This window comes from Pseudophryne corroboree, chromosome 6 (genome assembly GCF_028390025.1).
Source record: "Pseudophryne corroboree isolate aPseCor3 chromosome 6, aPseCor3.hap2, whole genome shotgun sequence".
NCBI classification, from domain to species: domain Eukaryota; kingdom Metazoa; phylum Chordata; class Amphibia; order Anura; family Myobatrachidae; genus Pseudophryne; species Pseudophryne corroboree.
Window position 1 is genome coordinate 700,146,139 of NC_086449.1, and position 24,487 is coordinate 700,170,625.

The 24,487-nt window shown below is 47.2% G+C and overlaps 1 protein-coding gene across 6 annotated transcripts in view; it reads left to right on the plus strand.

Annotated features, from left to right (window-relative positions):
- The window catches only part of G3BP1 (G3BP stress granule assembly factor 1), a 227,677-nt gene that overhangs the window by 80,030 nt on the left and 123,160 nt on the right, over positions 1-24,487 (plus strand). For all 6 annotated transcript variants that reach the window (XM_063928340.1, XM_063928335.1, XM_063928336.1 and 3 more), the window contains exons 2-7: positions 5,926-6,039; positions 15,634-15,715; positions 15,805-15,978; positions 16,136-16,226; positions 16,819-16,912; positions 17,126-17,339. In XM_063928340.1, coding sequence (XP_063784410.1) covers positions 5,926-6,039; positions 15,634-15,715; positions 15,805-15,978; positions 16,136-16,226; positions 16,819-16,912; positions 17,126-17,339 — 769 coding nt within the window. The remainder of the gene's footprint in view (positions 1-5,925; positions 6,040-15,633; positions 15,716-15,804; positions 15,979-16,135; positions 16,227-16,818; positions 16,913-17,125; positions 17,340-24,487) is intronic.

The following is a 24,487-nucleotide window of genomic DNA, read 5'->3' on the forward strand; positions in this document are numbered from 1 at the left end:
CCTAGGAATGATTCTGGACACAGTCCAGAAGAAGGTGTTTCTCCCGGAGGAGAAGGCCAGGGAGTTATCCGAGCTAGTCAGGAACCTCCTAAAACCAGGCCAGGTGTCAGTGCATCAGTGCACGAGGGTCCTGGGAAAAATGGTGGCTTCTTACGAAGCGATTCCATTCGGAAGATTCCATGGAAGAACGTTTCAGTGGGATCTACTGGACAAATGGTCCGGATCGCATCTTCAGATGCATCAGCGGATAACCCTGTCGCCAAGGACAAGGGTGTCTCTTCTGTGGTGGCTGCAGAGTGCTCATCTACTAGAGGGCCGCAGATTTAACATTCAGGATTGGATCCTGGTGACCACGGATGCCAGCCTGAGAGGCTGGGGAGCAGTCACACAGGGAAGAAATTTCCAGGGCTTGTGGTCAAGCATGGAAACATCTCTTCATATAAACATTCTGGAACTAAGGGCCATTTACAATGCCCTAAGTCAAGCGAAACCCCTGCTTCAGGGTCAGGCGGTATTGATCCAATCGGACAACATCACGTCAGTCGCCCACGTAAACAGACAGGGCGGCACGAGAAGCAGGAGGGCAATGGCAGAAGCTGCAAGGATTCTTCGCTGGGCGGAAAATCATGTGATAGCACTGTCAGCAGTGTTCATGATGGCGTCCCGTCTAAACAAAAAACTAGACAGGTATTGCGCCAGGTCAAGGGACCCTCAGGCAATAGCGGTGGACGCTCTGGTAACACCGTGGGTGTACCAGTCAGTGTATGTGTTCCCTCCTCTGCCTCTCATACCAAAAGTACTGAGAATCATAAGAAGGAGAGGAGTAAGAACTATACTCGTGGTTCCGGATTGGCCAAGAAGGACTTGGTACCCGGAACTTCAAGAGATGCTCACGGAAGACCCGTGGCCTCTACCTCTAAGAAAGGACCTGCTCCAGCAGGGGCCTTGTCTGTTCCAAGACTTACCGCGGCTGCGTTTGACGGCATGGCGGTTGAACGCCGGATCCTGAAGGAAAAAGGCATTCCGGATGAAGTCATCCCTACCCTGATCAAAGCCAGGAAGGATGTAACCGCAAAACATTATCACCGCATTTGGCGAAAATATGTTGCGTGGTGTGAGGCCAAGAAGGCCCCTACAGAGGAATTTCAACTGGGTCGTTTCCTCCATTTCCTGCAAACAGGACTGTCTATGGGCCTAAAATTAGGGTCCATTAAGGTTCAAATTTCGGCCCTGTCGATTTTCTTCCAGAAAGAACTGGCTTCCGTGCCTGAAGTTCAGACATTTGTAAAAGGGCTACTGCATATACAGCCTTCTTTTGTGCCTCCAGTGGCACCTTGGGATCTCAATGTTGTTTTGAGTTTCCTAAAGTCACATTGGTTTGAACCACTCACCACTGTGGACTTAAAATATCTCACATGGAAGGTGTCGATGCTGTTAGCCCTGGCTTCAGCCAGGCGTGTGTCAGAATTGGCGGCTTTATCATATAAAAGCCCTTACTTAATTTTTCATTCTGACAGGGCAGAATTGAGGACTCGTCCTCAATTTCTCCCTAAGGTGGTTTCTGCATTTCACATGAACCAACCTATTGTGGTACCTGCGGCTACTAGGGACTTGGAGGACTCCAAGTTGCTTGACGTTGTCAGGGCCCTGAAAATATATGTTTCCAGGACGGCTGGAGTCAGAAAATCTGACTCGCTGTTTATCCTGTATGCACCCAACAAGCTGGGTGCTCCTGCTTCTAAGCAGACGATTGCTCGTTGGATTTGTAGTACAATTCAGCTTGCACATTCTGTGGCAGGCCTGCCACAGCCAAAATCTGTAAAAGCCCATTCCACAAGGAAAGTGGGCTCATCTTGGGCGGCTGCCCGAGGGGTCTCGGCTTTACAACTTTGCCGAGCAGCTACTTGGTCAGGGGCAAACACGTTTGCTAAATTCTACAAATTTGATACCCTGGCTGAGGAGGACCTGGGGTTCTCTCATTCGGTGCTGCAGAGTCATCCGCACTCTCCCGCCCGTTTGGGAGCTTTGGTATAATCCCCATGGTCCTTACGGAGTCCCAGCATCCACTAGGACGTCAGAGAAAATAAGATTTTACTCACCGATAAATCTATTTCTCGTAGTCCGTAGTGGATGCTGGGCGCCCATCCCAAGTGCGGATTGTCTGCAATACTTGTATATAGTTATTGTTACAAAAATTCGGGTTATTATTGTTGTGAGCCATCTTTTCAGAGGCTCCTTTCGTTTATCATACTGTTAACTGGGTTCAGATCACGAGTTGTACGGTGTGGCTGGTATGAGTCTTACCCGGGATTCAATATCCTTCCTTATTATGTACGCTCGTCCGGGCACAGTATCCTAACTGAGGCTTGGAGGAGGGTCATAGGGGGAGGAGCCAGTGCACACCACCTGATCCTAAAGCTTTTATTCTTGTGCCCTGTCTCCTGCGGAGCCGCTATTCCCCATGGTCCTTACGGAGTCCCAGCATCCACTACGGACTACGAGAAATAGATTTATCGGTGAGTAAAATCTTATTTTTTGTCTACATTGAATGCATCCACCACAGGACTGTGGAATGTCATAGTGAGTTGCCACTGTTAACTCCCTCCTCTGCCCACCACCACCTCCTCTCCCTTCCTCATGGTCTACTCTTGACTTTGCCACTTATTTCACATCCAAGATTGACTCCATACATCAGGACATCGCATCCCACCAGACCAGCAACCAGCCACCACCCATCCCTTGCCACCCCTCCCCTCTTACCAACTGACATCTTTCTCCCATGTATCTGGCGAGAAAGTCATGGCCCTCTTCATTCCCCCCCCCCCCCCACCCGATACACACACACACACACACCTCCTCCGCTATCTCTCCTTCTGCCTATTCCCATCTTGCCCACCTTCTCTATCTCTCCCTCTCATCAGGCACTGTCCCCTCTGCCTTCAAGCATGCTCTTGTCTCCCCTATTCTTAAAAACCTACCCTTGATCCAAACACACTCCAACTATCGACCCATCTCTCTCCTCCCTTTTGCCTCCAAACTTCTTGAGCGTATTGTCTATAATCGCCTTACATCCTTTCTTTCCTCACACTCCCTGCTTGACCCATTCCAGTCTGGTTTCCGTTCTCTCCACTCCACTGAAACTGCCCTCACAAAAGTTTGCAATGACCTCCATGCAGCCAAATCTAAGGGCCACTACTCTCTGCTTATTCTTCTTGACCCCTCTGCTGCTTTTGAAACTGTGGGACCACCCTCTCCTTCTGCAAATCCTTCACTCTCTTGGTCTGCGTGATACTGCCCTCTCCTGGCTGTCCTACCCCTCTGATCATTCCTTCTCTGTCTCCTCTCATGATGCTACCTCCCCCCACTTCAAGTAACTGTGTTCCCCAAGGCTCTGTTCTTGGTCCTCTCCTTTTTCTCTCTATACATCCACTTTTAGGTGAACTCATTAGTTCTTTTAACTTCCAATACCACCTCTATGCTGATGACACTCAAATCTACCTCTCCTCCCCTGATCTCTCCACTGCTCTCCTCACTCGTACCGCAAACTGTCTTTCTGCTATCTCTTCCTGGATGTTCCAGCGCTTTCTTAAACTCAACATGTCTAAGACTGAGCTGATCATCTTCCCACCCTCCCGCACAACCTTACCTCCCACAATCTCATTATCCATTGATGGCATGACTATCTCCTCTAGCCCCCCCAAGTACGCTGTCTGGCATAATCCTTGACTCCTCCCTCTCCTTCAAACCACACATTCAGCACCTCTCACAAACCTGTCATTTTCATCTCAACAACATTTCCATGATCAGACCCTTTCTCACCCAGGATGCCACTAAGATCATTATTCACTCACTGATTATTTCCAGACTGGACTACTATAATCTCCTCCCTGACAATTACCTCTCTCCACTCCAATCTATCCTCAATGCTGCTGCCCGGCTCCTTTTCCTCACCAATCGCACTACGTCCACCTCCCCTCTCCTACAAGCCCTTCACTGGCTTCCCTTCCCTTTCAGAATCCAATTCAAACTTCTCACACTCCCTTACAAAGCACTCACCCACTCCTCTCCCATTTACATCTCTGACCTTATCTCCCTTTACTCTCCCACCCGTCCTATTCACTTTGCTAATGCACGCCGACTCTCCTGTCTTCTGATTACTACCTCCCACTCCTATCTCCAAGATTTATCACGTGCTGCTCCCTTTCTCTGGAATCCTTTACCTCTCCCCCTCAGACTCTCCACCTCTCTACAAAACGTCAAACGGGCTCTTAAGACCCACTTCTTTACCAAACCCAGCCTAATCTCATCCTAACCCTCTGTTCCACGCTCTCGATGTACCCCATCTGTGTCACCCCTGTCTGTCAACCGCTCCCCTTAGAATGTAAGCTCTCACGAGTAGGGCCCTCTTCCCTCATGTGCTTATACTTTTCTTACTTCAATAATCCTCAACTGCCCAAATCCTGCAGTTTTTTGGCCACCTTGGAACTTATCTCTGTCGTTTACTGGTGTAGTTATGCTTGGTTACCCTGTACTTGTCCTATATTGTCTTCAACTGTAAGCCACTGTTTTCCTGTTGTGATTATGGGCCTATGTACTCTGTAATTGGGTGCTGCGGGACCCTTGTGGCGCCATATAAATAAAGGATCATAATATATACAGGTTGAGTATCCCATATCCAAATATTCCAAAATACAGAATATTCCGAAATACGGACTTTTTTGAGTGAGAGTGAAACCTTTGTTTTCTGATTGCTCAATGTACACAAACTTTGTTTAATACACAGTTATTAAAAATATTGTATTAAATGACCTTTAGGCTGTGTGTACAAGGTGTATATGAAATATAAAAGAATTGTGTGAATGTACACACACTTTGTTTAATGCACAAAGTTATAAGAAATATTGGCTAAAATCACCTTCAGGCTGTGTGTATAAGGTGTGTATGTAACATAGATGCATTCTGTGCTTAGATTTAGGTCCCATCGCCATGATATCTCATTGTGGTATGCAATTATTCCAAAATACGGAAAAATCCCATATCCAAAATACCTCTGGTCCCAAGCATTTTGGATAAGGGATACTCAACCTGTGTGTGTGTGTGTGTGTGTGTATGTATGTATGTATGTGTATGTATGTATGTATATATATACAGGTTGAGTATCCCATATCCAAATATTCCGAAATACGGAATATTCCGAAATACGGACTTTTTTGAGTGAGATAGTGAAACCTTTGTTTTTTGATGGCTCAATGTACATAAACTTTGTTTAATACACAAAATTATTACAAATATTGTATTAAATGACCTTCAGGCTGTGTGTACAAGGTGTATATGAAACATAAATGAATGATGTGAATGTACACACATTTTGTTTAATGCACAAAGTTATAAAAAATATTGGCTAAAATGACCTTCAGGCTGTGTGTATAAGGTGTATATGTAACATAAATGCATTCTGTGCTTAGATTTAGGTCCCATCACCATGATATCTCACTATGGTATGCAATTATTCCATAATACGGAAAAATCCCATATCCAAAATACCTCTGGTCCCAAGCATTTTGGATAAGGGATACTCAACCTGTATATATATGTGTATGTATGTGTGTGTGTATATATATATATATATGTATGTATGTATGTATGTATGTATGTATGTATGTGTGTATGTGTGTATATATATATATATATACATATATACACACTCACACTCACACTCACACTACATTGATAATGGGGATCTAGCTGTCATATATTTAAGGTGTTTTGCTGTAGACTTTAAATGAAAATGCCAGCTATGGGTAAGACCTAAAGGTTTTTTTGCGCACATGTGTTTTGACTGACGTGATATGCTTTTCTTGGACTGTAGTTTGAATACACCTCAGTCTGTGTGGTGATTACGTTTTTTTTTTTTTCCCCCCTTAGATTTCAGTTGACCAAAGAAATGGTGATGGAGAAGCCAAGTCCCCTGCTTGTCGGGCGGGAGTTCGTGAGGCAGTATTATACGCTCCTTAACCAGGCACCAGATTTCCTGCATAGGTACGAGCTTTTACATTTGTGTAGACAGTGAACCTTTGATGCCAGTATGACTACATAGAAATATCAAACACAAAAAGCACAAAGTAGTAATTTTAATCGTTTGTTAAGCACAGATCTCTGGAAATCTCTGGAACTTGGTTGACACTGTATTTGTAAAAAAAAAAAAAAAAAAATGCAGGTGGTGCCATATTATCCGAATAGTCACCTCTTCATGGACTCCTTTACAAGATTCTGCTGGTCCGTATATTTGACAGTGGGAGGGGAATTCAGTTGTTTTGGGAGCCCGAGAGAGTAGTTCAGTTGTTCTGGGTGCCCATTATTTATTGTGCTTGTAACGCCCGACCACACAGGGTTTAGCCACATAGGGGTCGATTCTATTCGGCAACTTAAGAATAGCGCCGGGAATTAGCTCCCGACACTATTCAATTCAGCTGCTAGTGACCCGCAATTGTCGGGAATTCTTTTCTCATCCCCGGGGGATGAGAGAAGAAACCCGACAAAAGTGCTGCCTCGCGGCCGTCGCGAGGCTGATTCTGTCGGGAATCAGCATTGCCGCGGGTAGTTAAGTCGGAGAATGCCCGTTCTCCCGACAAAACTACCTGTTAAGTCGGCGAGAACGGGACATCGCCGACTTAACTGGAGCTGAATTGAATAGCGTCGGGAGCTAATTCCCGGCGCTATTCTTAAGTTGCCGAATAGAATCGACCCCATAGAGTGGCTAAGACTGTCTAAGGCACCCAAACCATAGATTTCACATACATGCCTTCTCTCCACTTCAGGAGGTGAGAAATGTGTTCCCCTGCGGCACTCGTGCCCCATCAGACCAACAATTGAGTTCCTCTGTCAGTCGCCCACTATTGAAAGTCGCAGGGGAAAACTATTTGCTTCAAGGCAAAAGGGCTGAAGGAAGTTTGAATAATGGGTAGGTTTTTGTTTTCTGAAGATGGGAGGGGTAAGGGGTGCTTTACCACAGAGTGCTTTACCACAGAGGGGGAAGGTGTCAGGCTGAGCAGGGTTTGATGGAGGATATGGATGGATATATGATAAAGAGGGAGAGTTAAGACTATGAGGCAAATTTACTAAGATGGGAGTTCTATTTAAGATGGGATGTTGCCCATAGCAACCAATCAGATTCCATGTATTATCTTGTAGAAGGTGCTAAATAAATGAGAAGTAGAATCTGATTGGTTGCTATGGGCAGCATCCCATCTTAAATAGAACTCCCATCTTAGTAAATGATATCCAGTGACTGGACACAAAGAAGATGAAGTGGAGAATGGGGAAAGTTTGGATGGACTTGATCAAGAGGGACCTGTTGGATAGGCTTACCTTGCTATCCCTTTAAACCAGGGCACTAATGAATTACACAGGTTCTGTGGCTGGCTGACTTCAAGCTGCATTTTATCTGATTTTTTGCTCGGCCACAAAATGTATGCAATCCATGGGGTCGATTCTATTCGGCAACTAATGAATAGCGCCGGGAATTAGCTCCCGACGCTATTCAATTCAGCAACTAGTTACGTCGGCGATGGCCCGTTCTCGCCGACAAAACAGGTTGAATTGTCGGGAGAACGGGCATTCTCCGACTTAACTCCCCGGCGCGAGGCTGATTCCCGACAGAATCAGCCTCGCGCCGGCCGCGAGGCAGCACTTTTGTCGGGTTTCTCTTCTCATCCCTCGGGGATGAGAGAAGAATTCCCGACAATTGCAGGTAATTAGTTGCTGAATTGAATAGCGTCGGGAGCTAATTCCCGGCGCTATTCATTAGTTGCCGAATAGAATCGACCCCCTTGAGCGTAGAGTTTAAAGGGATGGTATGGTAACCTACTGTTGGAAGATCTTTTGTTGGATGGATCCAATTTTGAATCTGAAGTGTGTGGGGGGTAGTAGGAGATTAGTAGTGGATTGAATTGAAGGAGTAGTGGATTGAATTGAAGGATAGTAGATGAGTGGTTTAGATGACAGAAGTAATGAGTTGTGAAAGATGCAGTTTTGGAGTGGGAAAGTGCATTTTTATAGGAGGAGAGCTAGGATTTTAGCTGGAGCATGATTTTCTTTAGTGTAGCTTGGTGCTGAGGAAACATTGACAGTTATTCACTGACTTTTTAATGTCAAGGTTCATAGTCCAGGGCAAAGGTAAGGGTGCTGTTGTAGGGGGAAATGGCATGAGTGTGGAGGAGTAAGGATGCCCACACACAACACGATATAGCTGCTGATCCGACGCATTGGAACAATATAGCGGCTATATCGTTCCGTGTATGGGCATGATGTCGTTCACTACGTGCACCCGTGGGGTCGTCCGCCTGCATCGTTGATCTTTCATGATGTTCAAAAGATCAACAATGCAGGCAGACATTCCCCATGCAGCACTATGTGTAGGAGGATCGGCATAGCGGGTGGTTGGGCACCGGATCGCCCCATGTGTGGGGACCGCCCAATATGTATCGGCCGTCCGACGCTCCGTCGAATTGGCCGGGTACATGTCTAGAGATCTATCTGTCCAGTCTGTCTGTTGGAAATAAAAATGTTTAATGTATGGACAGAAATGACAATCAACCATTTGCTCACACATTCTAAAAGACAGACAAAAATAATTAGATACATTTTTTAAATGAAAAGGAATTAACCAATTTGTCTGAGTGACCATTGCCTGTTTTCCAGTGTTTAGAAGCAAATATTTGATTGTAATCTCCCATACATTACCAGATTTTTGTTCATGCCAGACAGATAAATCTTTAGGTGTGTACCCAGCTTAAGTATCAGGGCCACAATTTAACATTTGGTAGTAGTATCCTTGGTAGGTAGTGAAGGCGACGGGTTTAGAAAAAAGCTAAAGGGAAATAGGTGATGGTCAGAGAAAGGGAATTGATGAAATCAGAGTTATCACAATGGGGAATAAATGACTGGTCAGTGAAGTGGGCGATGTGGCGGGCAGGTGCATTGAGAAACTAAAAGATGATGTATGGTTAATAGAAATATTGAAGTCTCTCAAGATGAGGGAGGGAATTTCAGTAGAGGAAGAGGTGTAGCCATGTAGCCGTTCTCCCTGGAATTTGGAGACCAGACCAGGGGGTTGATAGTGGACTGGTGAATGGTGTCAACCTCAAACGAATATGTATACCTTGTAATATATATATGCTTGTCTGCGAGTGAGGAATGATACTTGCACAATGGGGTCAATTCTATTCGGCAACTTAAGAATAGCGCCGGGAATTAGCTCCCGACGCTATTCAATTCAGCTGCTAGTGACCCGCAATTGTCGGGAATTCTTCTCTCATCCCCGGGGGATGAGAGAAGAAACCTGACAAAAGTGCTGCCTCGCGGCCGGCGCAAGGCTGATTCTGTCGGGAATCAGCCTCGCGCCGGGGAGTTAAGTCTGAGAATGCCCGTTCTCCCGACAATTCAACCTGTTTAGTCGGCGAGAACGGGACATCGCCGACTTAACTGGAGCTGAATTGAATAGCGTCGGGAGCTAATTCCCGGCGCTATTCTTAAGTTGCCGAATAGAATTGACCCCAATGTTTGTTGCCATTTAAGCCTTTACTTCATGTTTGTAGATTCCCTGCCTCACTACATAATACTTATATCTAGAGATGAGCGGGTTCGGATTTACGCTGTTCTTTACGCCAGAATTATCACCATTTCTTATTTTCTGGATTTATCTTATTGGCTAACCAAAACATGTGACGTCCGATGGCCAATAAGGAGATTTGGGTAAATCCGAATAAAACCGAACCCGCTCATCTCTACTTATATCTAAATTAACAGTGTTCCAGCATACATTTACAAATCGTTAATCCTATATAATAAAAGGCTAACGCTGCTCCTCACCTCTGAGGGGAATTCAAGTGTGTTGCACGCCGGCGGCCACTAGATGGTGCCCAACGTAGCAATTCAAGTGTTGCTGCCCAGCACTGACACTACTGTTATGATCTGTCATTTTGACGAGCTGGGAACTAGTTGTATATAGCAAACTTTCTCTGACGTCCTAGTGGATGCTGGGGACTCCGTAAGGACCATGGGGAATAGACTGCTCCGCAGGAGACTGGGCACATCTAAAGAAAGATTTAGGACTATCTGGTGTGCACTGGCTCCTCCCCCTATGACCCTCCTCCAAGCCTCAGTTAGATTTCTGTGCCCGGCTGAGCTGGATGCACACTAGGGGCTCTCCTGAGCTCCTAGGAAGAAAGTGTTTGTTAGGTTTTTTATTTTCAGTGAGACCTGCTGGCAACAGGCTCACTGCATCGAGGGACTAAGGGGAGAAGAAGCGAACCTACCTAAGTGGTGGTAGCTTGGGCTTCTTAGGCTACTGGACACCATTAGCTCCAGAGGGATCGAACACAGGACCCGACCTCGTCGTCCGTTCCCGGAGCCGCGCCGCCGTCCCCCTTACAGAGCCAGAAGCAAGAAGGTGGTCCGGAAAATCGGCGGCTGAAGACTTCGGTCTTCTCCAAGGTAGCGCACAGCACTGCAGCTGTGCGCCATTGCTCCTCATGCACACCTCACACTCCGGTCACTGATGGGTGCAGGGCGCTGGGGGGGGGGCGCCCTGAGCAGCAATACTGACACCTTGGCTGGCAAACTGGCACCATATATAGCCCCAGAGGCTATATAGGTGCTTTTTAACCCCTGCCAGAATCCATAAAAATGCGGGAGAAAGTCCGCGAAAAAGGGACGGAGCTATCTCCTTCAGCACACTGGCGCCATTTTTCCCTCACAGCTCCGTTGGAGGGAAGCTCCCTGGCTCTCCCCTGCAGTCCTGCACTACAGAAAGGGTTAAAAAGAGGGGGGGCACAATTTAGGCGCAGTATACAATATATATAGGCAGCTATAAGGGAAAACACTCTTTATATGTGATATCCCTGTGATATATAGCGCCCTGGTGTGTGCTGGCATACTCTCCCTCTGTCTCCCCAAAGGGCTTTGTGGGGACCTGTCCTCTGTCAGAGCATTCCCTGTGTGTATGCTGTGTGTCGGTACGGCTGTGTCGACATGTATGAGGAGGATAATGATGTGGAGGCGGAGCGAATGCCTGTAAATGTGATGTCACCCCCTGCGGGATAGACACCGGTGTGGTTGGACTTATGGAAGGATTACGTGAAAGTGTCAACTCCTTACACAAAAGGTCGACGACACAGAACAGCCGGCTACTCAGCTTGTGCGTGTTCCAGCGTCTCAAATGTCATGGGGGGCTCTAAAAACGCCCGCTACCTCAGATGGCAGAAACAGATGTCGACACGGATACCGACTCCAGTGTCGACGACGATGAGACTAGTGTACCCTCCAAATAGGTCCACCCGTTACATGATTGGGTATTATGTTTGGTGACAGAAAACTACCAGTAGTTTTTCCTGCATCTGAGAAATTAAATGAGGTGTGTGAGGAAGCGTGGTCTTCCCCCGGTAAGAAATTGATAATTTCTAAACGGTTATTGGCAGCGTACCCTTTCCCGCCAGAGGATAGGTCACGTTGGGAAACACCCCATAGGGTAGATACAGCGCTTACACGCTTATCAGAAAAGGTGGCACTACCGTCTCCGGATACGGCCGCCCTGAAGGAACCTGCTGATAAAAAGCAGGGGGTTACACTGAGAGATATAGTCACACACTCGGGCATTATATTGCGACCAGCCATTGCTTCGGCATGGATGTGCAGTGCTCCCGCTGCGTGGTCAGATTCCCTGTCGGAAAATTACTATGGATAGGGACAATATTTTGCTGACAATAGAGCATATAAAAGACGTGGTCTTATACATGCGTGATGCACAGAGGGATATTTGCCGGCTGGCATCAAAAATAAGCGCTAGGTCCATTGCCGCCAGACGAGGGTTATGGACTCGGCAATGGTCAGGCGATGCCGACTTGAATCGGCACATGGAAGTTTTGCCCTATAAGGGGGTAAAACTGTTTGGGGATGGTCTTTCAGACCTCGTTTCCACAGCTACTGCTGGGAAATCGACTTTTTTGCCACAGGCTACCCCACAACAAAAGAAAGCACCGTATCATCAAGTACAGTCCTTTCGGCCCCAGAAAAGCAAGAGGGCTAGAGGCTCATCCTTTCTGCCGAGAGGCAAAGGTAGAGGAAAAAGCTGCAGCGCACAGCTAGTTCCCAAGAGCAGAAGTCCTCCCTGCGTCCGGTAAGTCCACAGCATGACGCTGGGGCTGCTCAGGCGGACCCGGGTACGGTGGGGGCCCGTCTCAGAAATTTCAGCGCCCAGTGGGCTCTCTCACATGGATCCCTGGGTCCTTCAAGTAGTATCTCAGGGGTACAGGCTGGAGTTCGAGACGTTCTTCCCCCCGCCGTTTCCTAAAATCTGCCTTACCGGCACCTCCCTCTGCCAGGGAGGCGGTGTTTGTGGCTATTCAACACTATAATCACAACAAGTGATTGTCAAGGTGCCCCTCCTTCAGCAAGGAAGGGGTTACTATTCCACAATGGTTGTGGTACCGAAACAGAACGGTTCGGTGAGACCCATCTTAAAATTAAAATACTTGAACTTTTATATCGGAAGATTCAAGTTCGAGATGGAATCGCTCAGGGCGGTTATTACGAGCCTGGACGAGGGGGATTACAGGGTCTCCCTGGACATCAAGGATGCGTACCTGCATGTCCCCATTTATCCTCCTCACCAGGAGTATCTCAGATGTGTGGTACAGGACTGTCACTATCCGTTCCAGACGCTGCCGTTGGAGTTGTCCACGGCACCGAAGGTCTTTATCAAGGTAACGGCCGAAATGATGATACTCCTTCGCAAGAAGGAAGTTTTTATTATCCCTTACTTGGACGATCTCCTGATAAAGGCGAGGTCCAAAGAACAGTTGGTAGTAGGGGTAGCACTCTCTCGGGAAGTGCTACAACAGCACGACTGGATTCTCAATATTCCAAAGTCACAGCTGGTCCCGACGACACGTCTTCTATTCCTGGGAATGATTCTGGACACAGACCAGAAAAGAGTGTTTCTTCCAGTGGAAGCACACGAGTCCTGGAAAAAATGGTAGCTTCGTACGAAGCATAATTCCATTCGGAAGGTTCCACGCAAGGACGTTCCAGTGGGACCTGTGGGACAAATGGTCCGGGTCCCATCTACAGATACAACAGCGGATAACCCTGTCGGCAAGAAACAGGGTGTCGCTGCTGTGGTGGCTGCAGAGGGCTCATCTACTAGAGGGCCGCAGATTTGGAATACAGGACTGGGCCCTGGTGACCACGAAGGCCAGCCTTCGGGGCTGGGGTGCAGTCACACAGGGAAGAAATTTCCAAGGAGATTTCGCTTCACATAATTATTCTGGAGCTAAGGGCCATTTACAATGCCCTAAGCCAAGCAAGGTCCCTGCTTCAGAACCAGCCGGTACTGATCCATTCAGACAACATCACGGCGGTCGCCCATGTAAACAGACAGGGCGGCACAAGAAGCAGGATGGCAGAAGCCACAAGGATTCTCCGATGGGCGACCTACACCCGGGAGAATGGGGACTTCTTCCAGAAGTTTTCCAAATGCGGGTAAACCGTTGGGAATGACCACAGGTGGACATGATGGCGTCCCGCCTCAACAAAAAGTTGAAAAGATATTGCGCCAGGTCAAGGGACCCTCAGGCGATCGCTGTGGACGCTCTAGTGACACCGTGGGTGTACCAGTCGGTTTATGTGTTTCCTCCTCTACCTCTCATACCCAGGGTGCTGAGAATAATAAGACTGCGAGGAGTGAAAACCATACTCATGGTTCCGGATTGGCCAAGAAGAGCTTGGTACCCGGAACTTCAAGAGATGCTGGCAGAGGACCCTTGGCCTCTGCCGCTCAGACAAGACCTGCTGCAGCAGGGACCCTGTCTGTTCCAAGACTTACCGCGGCTGCGTTTGACGGCATGGCGGTTGAACACCGGATCCTAAAGGAAAAGGGTATTCCGGAGGAAGTCATCCCTACCCTGATCAAAGCCAGGAAGGATGTCACCGCACGACATTATTACCACATTTGGCGGAAATATGTTGCTTGGTGTGAGGCCATGAAGGTCCCGAAGGAGGAATTTCAACTGGGTCGATTCCTACACTTCCTGCAAGCAGGGGTGACGTTGGGCCTCAAATTGGGGTCCATCAAGGTCCAGATTTCGGCTCTGTCGATTTTCTTCCAGAAAGAACTGGCTTCACTGCCTGAAGTTCAGACTTTTGTCAAAGGAGTTCTGCATATTCAGCCTCCTTTTGTGCCCCCAGTGGCACCTTGGGATCTCAATGTGGTTTTGGCATTCCTGAAATCACATTGGTTCGAACCACTTAAGACTGTGGAATTAAAATATCTCACGTGGAAAGTGGTCATACTGTGGCCCTCGCTTCGGCCAGGCGGGTTTCAGATTTGGCGGCTTTGTCTTAAAAAAAGCCCTTACCTGATTTTCCAGATGGATAGGGCAGAATTGAGGACTCGTCCTCAGCTTTTCACTTGAGCAACCTATTCTGGTGCCTGCGGCTACTAGGGACTTGGAGGATTCCAAGTTGCTGGACGTAGTCAGGGCCCTGAAAATTTATGTTCCAGGACGGCTGGAGTCAGAAAAACTGACTCGCTGTTTATCCTGTATGCACCCAACAAGCTGGGTGCTCCTGCTTCTAAGCAGTCTATTGCGCGCTGGATTTGTAGCACTATTCAGCTGGCGCATTCTGCGGTAGGATTACCGCAGCCTAAATCAATAAAAGCCCATTCCACAAGGAAGGTGGGCTCATCTTGGGCGGCTGCCCGAGGGGTCTCGGCTTTACAAACTTTGCCGAGCTGCAACTTGGTCAGGGGCAAACACGTTTGCTAAATTCTACAAGTTTGATACCCTGGCTGAGGAGGACCTTGAGTTCTCTCATTCGGTGCTGCAGAGTCATCCGCACTCTCCCGCCCGTTTTGGAGCTTTGGTATAATCCCCATGGTCCTTACGGAGTCCCCAGCATCCACTAGGACGTCAGAGAAAATAAGATTTTACTCACCGGCAAATCTATTTCTCGTAGTCCGTAGTGGATGCTGGGCGCCCATCCCAAGTGCGAATTGTCTGCAATACTTGTATATAGTTATTGTTACAAAAATCGGGTTTTGTTGTGAGCCATCTCTTCAGAGGCTCCAATTGTTATCTTACTGTTAACCGGGGTTCCTATCACGTGTTATATGGTGTGATTGGTGTGGCTGGTATGAGTCTTACCCGGGATTCAAAATCCTTCCTTATTGTGTCAGCTCTTCCGAGCACAGTTCCTAACTGAGGCTTGGAGGAGGGTCATAGGGGGAGGAGCCAGTGCACACCAGGTAGTCCTAAATCTTTCTTTAGATGTGCCCAGTCTCCTGCGGAGCCGTCTATTCCCCATGGTCCTTACGGAGTCCCCAGCATCCACTACGGACTACGAGAAATAGATTTACCGGTGAGTAAAATCTTATTATTTAAAGCATAAGCCTCTCAGTGGCCCATCTGGTGACTGCAGGAAAGTATCCTGTATAATTGCAACCCTAGCTCAGAATCAGGACTTAAAAGCTGCTGACACTTGGCCTACATATGTCAAGAGAATGGTCTTGTGTGTGAATTGTCTAAACAGCGATTTTTGATACTATAAACAACTGACCTCCCAAACATTTTTTAGGTTCTATGGAAAAAGTTCATCCTATGTTCATGGTGGTTTGGACACGAATGGGAAACCTGCGGACGCTGTATACGGCCAAACTGTACGTTTTGCTGTGTGTTTTTTTAATAAACATTTTGGAGTTATTCAGCTTCCTGTATTGAAAGCTAATATGTAATTGTGTTTCTACAGGACATCCATAAGAAAGTAATGTCCTTGAATTTCAAGGATTGTCGTACAAAGATCCGCCACGTTGATGCTCATGCCACTCTAAATGATGGGGTTGTGGTACAAGTGATGGGGGAGCTGTCCAACAACAGGCAGCCAATGCGGCGCTTTATGCAGACCTTTGTGCTGGCACCAGAGGTAAGGCTGTCGCATAATGGGGGTCAAATACAATTCAACTGCACGCCATAACTTCTGTACGATTGTGCTTTGATATGTTTTATTGTGGGAATAGCTGTGAAATGTAAATTTTGATGTGTGCAATTTCTTTACCTTTTTTGCTTCTTTTTTTTTTTAGGGATCTGTGGCAAACAAGTTTTATGTCCATAACGACATATTCCGTTACCAAGATGAAGTTTTTGGTGACTCTGACACAGAGCCTCCCGAAGGTGTGTGAGCAGTTTTTTCTAGTTAATCCCTTGTACTCTTAACCATATTGAAAGTCCACCATGGAGTGTAATTCTACCTGTATTCACACTTGCCTACTCTGCCACATTTCATGGAGTTCTCACACTCTTGAGAGTCGGCCAGCCACTTGCTTCCCAAGTGAAGGGTGTGTCCGAGGGCTTGGTGTGGACTCGGACTTTGTGATTTGCAGCATTGTACAGAAGAGGGCAGGGCCACAATGTATTTCGTTGTAAATGGTGTCTTTATGGCCCCACCCCAGTGTATAATGCAGCAAATCACGACGCCATCCACCTGCACTTCCCTCCAGTTGGCCTTTCTGGATTTCTCAGAGTGCTGTTATAGAATGGAATAGGATCTTTATATGCTTTACAGTGTGTCTGATTATATGCTTCAAAGCCTACTTATTATTTAGGAAAGCTGTGTATTTTGCGTGTTGTCTAGAGTGTTTACACTACTTTTATATAGCTTCTGTTTTACTTTCATTTATTTTAATAAACAAAATCAACTTAAGGGTGTGTAGTTAGGTACAGTCTACAGAGCTGAATAACATTTGCCGTATGATTTCCATTTTAGAATCAGATGAGGAAGTAGATGAGCCGGAGGAGAGACAACAAACTCCAGAAGTAGTTGCCACAGATGACGGCAACTATTATGATCAGTCTGGCAGGTATTTATTTTTATTTTATTTTTTAATTACTTTGCATCAGGCATCCATTTTGCGGACTATTTCTTATTCAGAAAATCCTAGGCTTCCATTTGTGAATTTCGCTAGCTCTGTCATGTCCTTGTTGTCCACCTTTTTAATGACCTCCTATTAATCAGGTGTTGAGTTGTTTTTTCTGCCATAGATGGAATGATATCATGTGATTTGGATTTTCAGTAATAATGACTTGGATGAGGCACTGGAGGAGCAGATTGTGGAACCTGAACCCGAGCCAGAGCCTGAACCAGAGCAGGATCCAGAGCCGGAGGTAGTTGAAGAAAAGTGTGAACCAGTGTCTGAGGAACTGGCCCCAGAAGAAGAAGAGGCGGTGGAAAAGAGCCCATCTCCTCTTCCAGCAGACCCAGCACCAGTAGTACAAGAGGACTCAAGGGTAAATGTTGTTTCACCACGGAAGCTGCTGCTACTGTGACATGAGTTGTTGGCAGTCTTAATTTTAAAACCATTCTATTATTTCTCTTTCATCCACTAGGGGACACTGGAACAGCATTATACAGTAGGGTGTGAAGCTTGCAACTGGAGGTGTGGCACAATCTAAAATTAAACATTGTCTGCACAGCCGGCTCCTCCCCGTTCACATCCCTCATCCCTCAGTTTGAAAAATTGTGCTAGGAGGAAAGAAGCACATGGGAGCTCTGCTCCATAAAGAATTTTATTTTTTATTTTATGTTTTTAGTGTTTTGTCATTAAGACTGGCCCAATCCCTCCTATCTAAAAGGAGGTTGCAGGCTTTATCAAAAGAAAAAGGTGCCCAATCCCTCCTAAATGAAAGGAGGGTGCAGTCTTTACTAACAGAAGTTCGGACTACGTCAACCTACTAAAAGGGGGACAAGTGTCTTCAGAATTGAGAGAAGGATCCCAGCTAAAGGGATCTACATCTCTCAACTGGAAAATCCGATGCAACATCAGGATTACAAGTACAGTGAGTACTGGTGGTAACAAGACCTAGTTCGTATAGTCCCAAGGAGCTCCTATACCCTAATGGTTAGGGCTCCCGACCTGCAGCTCAGCTTACGGTTTAATTACCCTGTTTAACTACAGCACAGAGCGCGCTGCTGCCTTCTCGCTAACACTGACAGTCTAGCAGCGCAGCTTCCCCCGCTCCCCCCCCCCCCCCCCCCCCCCTCCTCCCTCCACTGGCTCTCAGTGTCTCCCACGGCTGGCAGCCGCTGCATCCATCTCCCTATGCCGCTCTTTGCGTACCCTGTCCCACGCACCCTACCTCCGGCTCTGTGTCTCCCGCGGCTGGTAGCCGCGGCATCCAGCTCTCCCTTTGCCGCTCTTGGCGTACACTGTCCCACGCGCCCCTCCTCCATCAGCACATCAAGCGGAGGTTCGGCGGGGACGGCAGGGGGATAGTGATATGCGCGGCAAGGGACCCGGTTTTATCCGCGCTGGGCGTTACAGTACCCGGGAGGGCAGTCAGGACCCAGAGCGCGGGAGGAGACAAGAGAGGAGCAGTGACTCCAGCATACAGTGGGACCTGGGCTCCATCCACCGATACGAAGTATCCACAGTATTGTGGTTTAACACAGCGATGCTCAGGTAAAAGCCCTGAGTTAGAGGCCACAGAGTATGTAATTTTATAAACACTGGGTTTAGATGAGGTGTACTTTAATTTTCAGTAGTGACCATTTTTAAATAAGTTCAAGGCGCCAGAATGCTGAACAGTAGGGCTATACACATCAGTGGTGCCATATTTCCTGGCCAGTCAGATCAGGGGGAGGGGTTTTATTATAGAATACTCCCTCTGCTGGCTGCTTGTAGATAGACTGATGCAGAGGATTTTCCATGTGTTTCAATCAGACATGCTAGACATGTTATACTTAATCATTTTCAATGGACTTCTAACAAAGATCCTGTGAAAATAATGGGAACGACTGGATATCAACCGCGACCTCAGAACTGAATCACAGTTGGGTGTACGCGGTTTGCAACGAGGCTGTTGTTTAAAATAATTTTTATTTATTTATTTTCTCAATGAAGCCAGCCAGGTGAATCCAGTGTACATTTGTTGCCGTCATCCACTACGGTATTCCGTTGCCTATTGAAAAGATAAAATACATTGCAATGTATTCTGTGGGGGTGCATTTTCAACATCAATGCACAAACCAAGCACGCTAAGCCATATTACCAGCATGTTAAGTCCAGTTACCTTTGGCGTACATCTAATATAGATGTATATCCATAATGTCTCCAACGGACGCTGCTAACAGGTCCGACGGAGTTGGGAGCTTCAGATATTGACACCCAATTCAACGCTACCTGTATCAGCAGTTGGTGGTTTTGTAGGTGATAGTTGGAGTATTTATATTAATAAATTGTTTATTTTTCAGCGGTTTTGAAAATACTCTTCAGAGCTCCCAATATTCCTACGGCTTTTCTCCTCCTATTCTCACAGGTGAAAATCCGGCTGAGTGGTATGTATATGTTTATCTAAGTAAAAAGGAAGGAGTTGCTCAAATCAATGAGCAATACGGTAAACAGCCCGGGGGTGCGCAACAGTTGACAACGGGCAGACAACTTTTAAGTATGGGCTGAGCACCCATCCGAAACAGGGAGGAATTCAGAGTTAGAATTACTCCGTCCACACAGGTATAATATGATGGCCGAAAATGGTAATCCCCTTCCTACCCTAGCGTAAGAGTGGGGAGAGACGGTGGCTTCGTAACGGAGGGCGAACCGTTACAGGCGAAAAAGAATTGAGCTAAAGAGTGGGCGGCCAGTAAAGGCTTCCAAGTTACCCAAACACAATTTTTGACTAGCAGAGCATATCTGAGAGTTAGCCATGTATACTTATCAGGCTACTAAGGAGGTTAGCATCCCGATCTCGGATATATTGCCTAATGGTTCGGTGAATTTCGGATTCCACAGATGGGCTTACCTCTGCCTAGTCTGTAAAGGGGACATTCTTATTTTTTATAGTCCCTCTGAAGAACAGGCATATGTAGTTTCTAATGGACATAGCGATCCAACCTCTAAGTGCAAGACCATCTCAAACGGACCTAAGATGTTCGTGTTTCGGTAAAGAGGCTAGAGTTACTGGTTTGGAAGACTTTTGAGAAGGGAAGCTTTCCTGGGTCCAAAAGAGAGTCAGACGGAATTTCTGCCTACCGGGTATCATACAATTGGGCCAAGGGGTAGTAGAAGTGACTCTGGTCCTTTTATTCAACTAGTTTGGTTCCCAGTCTGGTTCTGGTGGAGTCTCGGATAACAAAGACTGTTCCAAATAGCCAGTAATCAGGTCTCTACAAATTCTCACCTTAGACCTCCTATGGGGAGTAGGGGTTGGAAGGCGGAGACCGGGTCCGAGACTTGAAGAGGGTTTGTCTCCTTACATTAACAATAGACCTCTACAACGCCCAAGCTGTCAGTCCATTCAAAAGCGATAGGAATTACAAAAATTCAGAACTTACTTCCAAATACCAGACGGTCAGACTGATACTCAATTTAAAAGTTTTTAACCAGTTCTAACGGCATATAGACTCAAGATGGAATCAATCCAATCTGTCATTACTGGCCTAGAATAAGGGGAGTTCATGGTGTCTGGGGGCATTGAGAATGCATACCTTCAATATCCCGATTTGGACTCCTCACCAAACATACTTACGAGTCATACTGGTGAAGGATCATTACCTGCTCTGAGCCTTGCCTTTCGGTGTATCTTTGGACCCGAGAATTTTTAGAAAGATCAGGGTGATATGGGTCGTAAGATTGAGAAGGTTAGGGGTCACGATCATATCTTATCTAGACGATCTGCTGATCAGGGCCTCCTCTCAGAACAGCTGGCAAAGATGCTCAGACGACCCATCATTTTCTCACTCAACATGGGTGGATTCTGGATTTCCAGAAATCCAACCTACTGCCAACTCAAGGGACTCAATTTCTAGGTCTCACAGAGAACAAGATCCATGACATACAGAGGCTGGTGGCTCAAGTATTACAGGCACAGATGGTTTCCCTACACCTGGGTGTGCATCTGCTAAGGAAGATGGTGGCTCTACAGTATGACCGATTACAGGAACCTCATTGCTCAGGGAGCAGGTTCGCACTAGTTTCTATAGCGCAAATTGCAGATTTTACACGGGTCCAACCTTCCCTAATTTGGTGGTCGTTACATAGAAATCTCGCAAAGCAGCCAGAGATTCGGCATTTGGGATTGGAGGATCCTCGCAACGCATGCCAGTCTCAGAGGTTGTAGTGCCGTCCCTGAGGAACATCGGTTTCAGAACAGAGGGACGTCACGAAAGAGCAGTCTATTCCATGGAGATTCTCGGGCTCGGTGCTATTACAATGTAACTTCTCTTAGCTGTAGGCTTAGTGATGACTCACCACCTGCAGATGCAGTCCCACAATGTTACAACGATGGCATACATAAACCGTCCAGGAAGACCAAGACACAAGATGGCATTTTGATCTGGTTTTTGGGCAGAGGCGCGCAACAGCGTTCTTTGGGCATAGTTCTTTCCAGGAGTGGAGATCTGGGAACCAGGGTATCTCAGTCGCCAGGACGTGCATCCAAGAGAGTGGTGTCTACACCCAATAGTTTTCGAGATAGTTGTAGGAGGATGGGGCCTACCTCGAGTAGACCTCTTGGCATTACGACACAACCATAAACTGCCCAGGTATGTGACCAGAACTAGGAATCCAGCAGCGGAAGCAGTGGACGCATTGACACTTCCTTGGTTTTACAGAACCTTTTCTTCTCAGACCCAGGGTAATAATGGAGGCCAAAACGGATAAGAGTGTGGGCAATTCTCATTGCTCAAACTGGCCCCGCAGAGGTTGGTACTCTGATTTGAAGAGGCTACTAGCGGAAGATCCCTGGAGGCTACCTCAGCGGGATGACCTGCTATCACAGGGGCAGTTCCTCCACCCAGACTTAATCAGGTTGCGTTTAACGGAGTGGTTATTGAGTCCCGGATATGGTGAAAGACAGAAATACCAAATGTGGCTTTCCCTACAACGATAGCAGCTAGGAAGCCGGTCACTATTACAGTATATGGATGACCGCATAGACTGGTGTCTACGAGGGTTGGTTTCCAGGACTTACTTTCGGGAGGTGCTGAGTATACAACCTCCTTTCCGTCCTCGCACGACGCCGTGGGACCTAACCTGGGGGTTGGCCTATATCAGATCGGCTTTAGAACCTTTAGAAAGAGCAGGATTGAGATGTCTCTCCTGGACAGTCAAGCTGTTACTTGCCTCAGCTTCGGCCAGACGGGTCTCTGTTTTGGGGGCTTTATTGTGTAAGAGTCCTTTTTCTAAATTTCGATTCAGACAGGGCGGACAGAGTTCTTCCGAAGATAGTACAAGGTTTCAGGTAAACCAGCATATTGTGGTTCCATCTTTTCACGGAGTTGCAGATGGGGACGTGTCTTTGAACGTTGTCAGAGATTTACGTATTTACGTACAGGTTATGTTGTACATCAGACAATAGGAACATTTTGTTTGTTTTATTATGATAGTACAAAGACAGGTTTGCCAACATCTAAACAAATTTTAGCCAGATGGATTAGGCTTCCTATTCTGAAATAGTTATCCTGTGGGAACCGGGTTCAGGCTGGTACCCATACCACCGGATCCGTGGGTGCCTCCCGGGTGGCCGCCAGAGGTGCCTCTACTACTCAGCTTGGCAACGTGGTCATCAGCACATACGTTCACGAGATTCTACAAGTTTGATACGTTGCGTCCGGAGATTCTAAGTTCGGACGTTTAGTTTTGCAGGACTCTGACAGCACTCCCACCCTTGGGAGTAACTTTGGGACGTCCCCTACTGTATAATGCTGTTCCAGTGTCCCCTAGTGGATGAAAGAGAAAAGAGGATTTTGGTACTTACCGATAAATCCATTTCTCCGAATCCTCTAGGGGACACTGGACGCCCGCCTCGGTGCTGTCAGCCTGCTGTGTTCCATAACCAGTTCATGCAAGCAGCGTTAGTTTTCTGTTAACAGAATTCTTGGATGCTGTTTGAATTGTTGTACGGTGGGCTCCTCGCCATTGGTTGTAAGTCTCATGTCCTATTCTCTCGGTCAAATTTTCCAAACTGAGGGATGAGGGATGTGAACGGGGAGGAGCCGGCTGTGCAGACAATGTTTAATTTCTCTATCGTCCTAAGTGGATGCTGGGGTTCCTGAAAGGACCATGGGGAATAGCGGCTCCGCAGGAGACAGGGCACAAAAAAGTAAAGCTTTACTAGGTCAGGTGGTGTGCACTGGCTCCTCCCCCTATGACCCTCCTCCAGACTCCAGTTAGATTTTGTGCCCGAACGAGAAGGGTGCAATCTAGGTGGCTCTCCTAAAGAGCTGCTTAGAGAAAGTTTAGTTTAGGTTTTTTTTCTTTACAGTGAGTCCTGCTGGCAACAGGATCACTGCAACGTGGGACTTAGGGGGAAAGTAGTAAACTCACCTGCATGCAGAGTGGATTTGCTGCTTGGCTACTGGACACCATTAGCTCCAGAGGGATCGAACACAGGCCCAGCCGTGGAGTCCGGTCCCGGAGCCGCGCCGCCGACCCCCTTGCAGATGCTGAAGCGTGAAGAGGTCCGGAAACCGGCGGCTGAAGACTCCTCAGTCTTCATAAGGTAGCGCACAGCACTGCAGCTGTGCGCCATTTTCCTCTCAGCACACTTCACTGGGCAGTCACTGAGGGTGCAGAGCGCTGGGGGGGGGCGCTCTGAGAGGCAAATATAAACCTTATACAAGGCTAAAAATACCTCACATATAGCCCATAGGGGCTATATGGAGATATTTAACCCCTGCCTGACTGGAAAAATAGCGGGAGAAGAACCCGCCGAAAAAGGGGCGGGGCCTATCTCCTCAGCACACGGCGCCATTTTCTGTCACAGCTCCGCTGGTCAGAACGGCTCCCAGGTCTCTCCCCTGCACTGCACTACAGAAACAGGGTAAAACAGAGAGGGGGGGCACATTAATGGCTATATATATATATATTAAAGCAGCTATAAGGGAGCACTTAATATAAGGATATCCCTTGTATATATAGCGCTTTGTGGTGTGTGCTGGCAGACTCTCCCTCTGTCTCCCCAAAAGGGCTAGTGGGTCCTGTCTTCATTAGAGCATTCCCTGTGAGTTTGCGGTGTGTGTCGGTACGTGGTGTCGACATGTATGAGGACGATATTGGTGTGGAGGCGGAGCAATTGCCAAATATGCAGATGTCACCCCCCAGGGGGTCGACACCAGAATGGATGCCTTTATTTGTGGAATTACGTGATGGTTTATCTTCCCTTAAACAGTCAGTTGAGGACATGAGGCGGCCGGACAATCAATTAATGCCTGTCCAGGCGCCTCAAACACCGTCAGGGGCTGTAAAACGCCCTTTGCCTCAGTCGGTCGACACAGACCCAGACACGGGCACTGATTCCAGTGACGACGGTAGAAATTCAAACGTATTTTCCAGTAGGGCCACACGTTATATGATTTTGGCAATGAAGGAGACGTTACATTTAGCTGATACTACAGATACCGTAAAACAGGGTATTATGTATGGTGTGAAAAAACTACA